The sequence below is a fragment of the Mytilus californianus genome, unplaced genomic scaffold, assembly GCF_021869535.1.
Source record: "Mytilus californianus isolate M0D057914Y unplaced genomic scaffold, xbMytCali1.0.p SCAF_8, whole genome shotgun sequence".
Lineage (NCBI taxonomy): Eukaryota > Metazoa > Mollusca > Bivalvia > Mytilida > Mytilidae > Mytilus > Mytilus californianus.
Window position 1 is genome coordinate 33,842,025 of NW_026262734.1, and position 7,726 is coordinate 33,849,750.

The 7,726-nt window shown below is 31.7% G+C and overlaps 1 protein-coding gene across 1 annotated transcript; it reads left to right on the forward strand.

Annotated features, from left to right (window-relative positions):
* The first annotated feature begins 469 nt into the window (after nt 1-469).
* On the forward strand, nt 470-2,433 carry LOC127711779 (slit homolog 2 protein-like). Its single transcript, XM_052217905.1, has one exon. The coding sequence runs from the start codon at nt 490-492 to the stop codon at nt 2,311-2,313; it is 1,824 nt and encodes a 607-aa protein (XP_052073865.1). The 5' UTR covers nt 470-489; the 3' UTR covers nt 2,314-2,433.
* Nucleotides 2,434-7,726: the final 5,293 nt, after the last annotated feature.

Consider the following 7,726-nt stretch of genomic DNA (forward strand, 5'->3'; position numbering starts at 1 on the left):
TAATAGCAGGCGTGAGAGGCAATCAAAATGAAACATTATATACGAAGCATTATTTTTAAATGATCGCTCAGCTATTTTGTTTGTTTGTTTGTTTTATTATTTTTATTATGCTCCTTTCGTGTCTTAAAAAAAGACATCCTTAGGTGCCATAGTGATTTTGAGACGAAGGTAAAAAATAATTCCCATATCAATTCAGGAGCTTTATATGGTACGATATCGAAGGATTTTAAAACAAATTTCCTAATAATAACTTAGTCATACAGTATAAAAAGCCATAAAATACCAATTTGACTTTAACATAAATTTATCAAGATCGATAAACTGTATGAAATACGTTTGTCATCAAGGATGAGTGTATGAAGTATTTGTCATAAGGTCATATAAATCTCTTGGGGGAAACGAACTCTCCGGATGTTAGATAACATACTTAATATACATATATACTTATCAAACACATAATCTATTTTGATAAGACTGTGTTAACAATTAATGATGAATTCCATTGGCTTAAATTTGATAATATTGAACCTTGTTAATGTCGTGGATTTGTTGAATAATGATGACATATTTAAAGTTATGTTCAACCGAACAGATTTACTATGTCCCGTGTTCTGTAATGGATATCGTCTGGTCAGTTGTTGTATGTGTAATGTACAAAAAACACGAGAAAAACTACAGACATTAAATGTTGTGCACAATGCCAAAACGGAATATCCTACAATAGAAAAACCAAATGTGTTGAACATTCAGTACCAGATAATACACATATTTAAAAAGACGAAGAGGCTTCCAGTTAACATATGCAATTTTACAGGACTTGTTGAAATAAACTTTTCTAACAATGAGATAAAAAGTATTGATATTTCTTGTGTTAAAAGTTTAGATGTTCTGATCATGCGTAGAAACAGAATAGAATACTTGAGAAACGATACCTTTTTCGGAATGAAGTTTTTACGCATGATTGACCTTTCATACAATAATCTAAGACATATAGAACCAGGAATTCTAATACATACGGCTGGAAGTCTTCTTAACTTTGATGTATCTAATAATTTTTTAACAACAGTAGATGTCACTAATTTTTTGTGGGAAAAACAACCAGCTTTCTGCAAAACAGATTTTTCTTTTAATGAGATATCAAGTATAAGCAATGAACTACATTGGACATGCAAAAGGAATACACAATTTGGATATGGAGGAATGATTATTTTTTCAAACAATAATTTTTCACATTTTGCAAATTTTTCTGAGATAGGATTTAAAAATTTCTTTTTGTTAGGAAAACTTCTAGATTATGGATTTGATTTTCGAGAAAACAATTGGATATGTGATTGTCGGATTTATTTCTTTGCATTTAAAGCCTCCCTGGTTTTAGATAAGCAGCATAGAGATTATTTTGAGTTGTCTTGTCACTATCCTCCAGAATTCAAAAACATGCTTTTAATTGATTTTATAAAAAGTCAAACTCTAGAACGTTTAGTCTGTAATCTTACAATTGCCGACAGATGTCCACCACAATGTCGCTGCTTTTACCAGCCTGGTAGATCAAGAACTGTAGTAGACTGTTTCGGAACCGGAAGAAGAAAATTACCCTCTGCGTTGCCATTGAAAACTGACCTAGAGGTAGATTTTTCAAGTAAAGAAATATCAAGTTTGCTCAACGATACGGGTAGTGGAAACATGATATATTCTTATAGCAAATACATTAGTAAACTGGATTTATCAAACAATACAATCAAAATAATCCCGAACGATCTTGTTTTTAAATTACGAAACATGAATTTGATTAATGTATCAAAAAACAAAATAACGAAAATTCCACGTACTTTGCAAACTCTAAACCCTTGTCAGATATATTTAGGAGAAGTCGTGATTCTTTGTAAATGCAAAGACATTTGGCTTCAAAATTGGTTGCCGTCATTTCATAGCAAATGTTTTGATAACACGAGAGTATATTGCAAGTACAATAATGAAAAAGTTCACATATTAAATATGTCTAAACATGGACTTGGATGTAGACTTTACAATGAAGATATTTTATGGTTGAACATTTCACTGGCCGTGACGGCGTTTATTGTGACAGTTTCGTCGGTTTTAATATATATCTTCCGTTTTGAGATTTTCATAACAGTAAGAAAAATCCTAAAGTACTTCAAGAAAATAGTCGTTTCATCAAATTTATATGCATATGACGTGTATATATCTTGTAATGAAGATGACGCTACTTTACGACATTGGTTGACGTCATCATTTGTCCCTCTTCTTGAAGACGAAAACCTCCGAGTATTTTTGCCTTTCAGAGATTGTGAATAAGGAAGTCCGCGTGAAGAGGAAATTATTGATGTTATGTCAAAGAGTCTTAATTTTGTAATTTTTCTGTGCGAGAATTACGAAGGCTCAGCAGACATATGGGTTCAGAAAGAATGGAAATATGCGTGGTTTAATTATAGATATGATATCAATCGAGAAATCATCGTTATAAATTATGACATGCTGAAGTGTAAATATATTGCAAAGAAATATTTGGGGGCATTTTTAAAAATTCGTGATTTTATTGATTTTTCAAAAAAGGATAAACACATAAAAGAAGAGGTGTACAAAAGTCTCCAACATGTTCAAAGTGAAGCTTTTGCCACAAATAGATACTTCAATGACCTAAATGCAGCACGGAGTGCTATTCATATGGACGTTACGTATACAAATATTGACAATGAGATGACAAATCTTAATATAAAACATGACGACAGCGCGAATGCTACCTAATTTTAGAGTTATAAAGGCATATCAAAATCTGTCTTCGGAAATAGTCACTTATGATTAGAGTGAATTCATACATTATTTCACCATTAGTTAAATTAGCTTAAAATGAGAGGAAGTTTTACGCTATTGAAATAACTTAAAATAGCTATTAAATGGGAGATATCAATGCATACTAAAACAATGGAAGTTGTGGCAGCTGGAAACATGTGAAAAACAACATTACCTTGAAAATTGTTACTGTAAAAGTTCATAAATAAATCTGTACAATAAATTGTTTGATCATTCACAAATTAAAATTAATTCAAACACTAATGACAGATTTAACAACACATTTCAAAGACGATCTATCATAAGCAAGTCAACTTCATTTGCATTGTTGTGGTTGTGTGTCGAACCCCACTCGTGGAAGGTACGTTTCACCACGATCCAAACTGACTAGCACTGCCAATTTTGTTGCCAAAGGTCTGTTTTTACTTTCCCACAGAAACTCCATCATTCCCACCAGTAAATACTGGCCGCCATGGTAAAGTAAAAACAGATGAAAGCCCCCATCAATAAATCAATCAATCGATCACTTCTACTGTAATTTTCTATTGTAAGTTTTGTAAAGCAAACAGAAAATGTTCTAGACGTAAACGTAAATAATTCTGTACATTTGTTACATACTGTTATTTTCTGAAAAGGGCAAATACTGACTAAAATCAACAATTGGCATAGAACAATTGCTACTACAAACACAAGACTGCACGTCTTATAGATATTTTGACTTATTTGGTTAATGTCTCATTCGATTTAAATGGAACAGATTTGATTGGCTGTATTGCACATGTTGCATCTGAGATTACCTCCGATTTTTTTATGGGGTTCGTTTTGATCAGTTCTTAGTTTTTGTGTTGTGTCTACCATTAAATGTCTTTTGGTCATTTTAAGTTTTTTGCCATGGCATTGTCAGTTCATTTTCGACTTCAAGGTTTTATTGACCCTTTGATATCGTCCGCTTTTCTTTAAATTCTGCAGTTAAATTATCAACATACGTTTTTCCAGTATATACAGCCAATTCATATCGTTGTAAACGTATTATGTAATTTTAAGTGTGAATTTATTTACTTTTTGGAAAACATAATTATCCCACATACTTCAGATATATTTAACAACTTGAGGTTGACCCTAAAGAACGCGGAAAGAGGGTGGTAAACTTCAATTATTAATACTACGCAATTTTAAGTGTTGTAAATTATTATAGTTTAACTAAAAGCACTTGTGAAGTATACACCAACAGCAATTAGGGGACGTAATAAAAATAAACAAAAACATATAAAGGTCAACATACTGTCTTTAACAATAGACAATTTCATATACATTTTTCAAATTCTTTATTGCCAGAAAAGTTATGAATTCATTTCATCATTTATACTTAGATATGCCAAAGGCAACAGATTTATATAAATGAGATTCGTGATGGGGTTTACAGAATAGAGAATGTAGAAAAGGGGACACAACAAATTAAAACTAGACAAAAATAGACACAACAAATAAAGAATAGAGAAAAATGGTCAAAATAAATAAAGAAAAATTGGTCTAAAAATTAAAGAATAAAGAAATGCAGGACCCCCATCCAGACCCTCAAAAAGGAAAAACCATTCAAATATTAAAAAAAAACGGCTGACCAAGTCCCTTTCTTGTGACAAACATGACTGTTATGAGCATATGAAGGGGTTAAGCCACAAAATAAGGATACTTAGTAATGTTGTGGTATGATTTGCCAATGAGACAACTATCCAAAAAGAGACCACATGACGTAGATGTAGGCAATTATAGGTCAACGTACGGCTTTCAACTATGAGCAAATACCATGCCGTATAATAAACTACAAAAGTCCCCAACTTACAAAAACAGGAAAAATAAAGGCCTGATTTATAAAAAAAAACAATAAACGAAAAACAAATATGATAGACAGCAAACAACGACAACCACTGAATTACAGGCTCCTAACTTTGGACAGACACACTGTAAAAATAACTGTTAAGAGCTTTACTCATCAAATCAACACAAAGCACACAAATCAACTAACAAAAAAGCAAAAATTTAAACGACACAAAATACACATTTAAAGAGTACTTGCAGTTACAGAACGGTAGTTTTAAGTACTTCCCTTTTTAATTTACCAATAGGCCTGATATCTAATTTATGAGACACTAGTATACCAAGGAATACATCATCCATATGTATTGGTTTTACATAATATGGAAAAATAATTTGAAACTGTCTTGCAGTTTTCATCGACACTAAATAAGCTCCTCCCATTATATATGGCGGCCATTTGTTATATGGATATTCCTCCCACGAAATATACCACTTTGAATCTTGGACTCGGTAGGGTGTTTCTTTTGCCGTAATGGATCCTAAATAAACATTGTGCTTATTTTTACATCGTTGTGGCAATGTCATTAAATTGGCAACATTAACGAAATAATTGTCGTCAACAAAAAACAAATAGTTGGCAGTTTGGCAATATTTTACCGCCCAGTTGAATCCCATTATTGTCTTAATCGTATTGTTTCTATAAACGTCAATAAAATTTTCTTGTTTAATATCATTGTATTTTGTCTCTTCAGCAGACAAAGGGACATAACCAATAACAAGCATAAATACTACCGACACATCGGAAGAGTTACCAGTATTTCCCCAAGTATTTCGTATTACTTGCCTTCTGTCTACATTCCGGATGTCGGACTTTACTATTATAATTATTCCCCAGTTTGCCCGAATTATAAAATTGAATTTATGTTTAAGCAATATTGTGTAGTTAAACGGATGAGGATTAATTATCGTAACGTTGTCCCGTGTGTTGTTTGAATGAATATCACGTGATAATTTGACCATGTCTATTTCTAATGGGTATTTGAAATTCTGCTTGTAAGGCAAGCCATGCTTATAGGTTTTTTTTAATAATCTTTGAAATTTCTACGATCTCTAGTAGATTATTGGTGTTTGCATTCGACGCTGAAACGTTTCTTATTGGTATATTTTGTCCATAAAGAGCATAGATTGCTACCAGGAATAAAATTTCTATTGCAAATAAGTATTAGAATATTGTTATTATGCGTATATTTCGTAGTCGTGTTATCACATGCTTCCAAAGGAACATTTTCTGAAATTTGCAATGAAAATGTGAAAGTTTGACATACTGATTATAGTAGATAAAATGCAACATGTGCCCCGCTTCAACAACAACGAAAATGTTGTAATGTACACCAAATTACAGCGGACGATATTTCAGCATGATTACTATACAAGCAGATAAAGTTCTTAAAGATTACATTAAGTAACTGTCAGCATTTAAATACGGTATTATTTTGAACTATTTCAATAGACTTTTTTACTATTACCAACTTTGACTCCGGAGTATATATATAATTTTTCGACAAGTTACATGTGTACCTTCATTATGGTAGGACATTCTGATACTCGGTCTAATAAGAGCAATTGAAAGAAGATATATCAAGCTTATAAAAAGATCAATGAAAAGATGTAGTTCAAACTGCGCAATGCTCTTTATTTTGGATGCACCTCTACGCAGACTCTGTCGCGTGAACTTCGAAATTTTAGAATTATACAAGTTCAATTCGCGCAGTGCTATTCGTTTAGGGTGTATATCTTCGCAGTCTCTGTTGTAAATAGTTAACCTGTGTGAACTTTGAAACTTTAGAATTATACAAGCGTGGCTAGGCTTTTTAATTTGTATTACGTTTAATATAATAAAAAAAAAGAGATGTGGTATGATTAATGCCAATGAGACAATTTTAACTATCCACCAAAGTTCAAATGATTTTTTTTAGTAAAATCAGAATAGATTGATATGATTCATTTTATATCATAATGGTGAAGGATGTCTGTTATCCGAAATATTTATTGATACTTCTATTTACTGTTTCCATTTCTTAATATTGGTGTTGTTTCGTACACTTTTTAAGCGTATACATGATTTATTTATTATGTACATTATCGTTTTATAACGATTCAACGCCCTCGTGAGAAAGATCGTTGATTAATATCTAATTATTCATAAAATAACAAAAATTAAAAGAACGTACCTAGTGCACTGGTTATATCATTTCCTCAACGGATGTCAAACCCGGATCTGTATCATCTGTTCAAAACTATGTCATGTATATATTATAGATGTGTTAAAACAAGAAACAGTTCTATACCTTATAAAACACTTTAAAGCTTGTGCATAAAAATAAATATACTGACGGACTTTATAAACGCAACACAAGATTGTTTTTTTTTTGTATCAGTTATATATGTAAGATACACATATAAACATAAAATGCATTTATTACTTCATCGCATTGATAAAAAATGCAGTTCGAAAGTTGAATGAAGGGGCGCATTACATTTGCGAGCCATTGGGGATTAATTTTGTTTTACATTTGTGCGCAGCTTTTGATTAAATTTGCGCGCATTCATTTTACAGGTAACACAGGTAAAATAAAGGTAGTTCATATTAAGTATGACTATAGTTAATATGAATTTTGAACATATTCTATTTGTAAATTTAAATTATATATTTTTCTTATTGAATTTAAAACAAATAAACAGTGATCATGAGAAATCTTGTAATAGCTTAAAACATACATGTAACTTAATTGCGAATATTTCAGAGTAAATAGCATTCTGTTTCATAATTTTACCGAATAGCGATTTGATTAATTGCAGAGTTTTGTAAAGGCACACACATGGAGTTTCGTTTGTCAAAAACAAATCGGGGTAAAAATCATTTGTGTATGATGGATTTACTTTCCGTATCGACAGAACACTTCGGGGGATATTTCATGGCGATGCGACGTAAATAATTGCAAAAGTATTTCACCAGATTCCATATTTCCTCAAGGTCTTTGGGCACCACTACCGTCAGGAGAATCCAGGCGTGCTACAAACGGCCTGGAATCTTCTGTATATA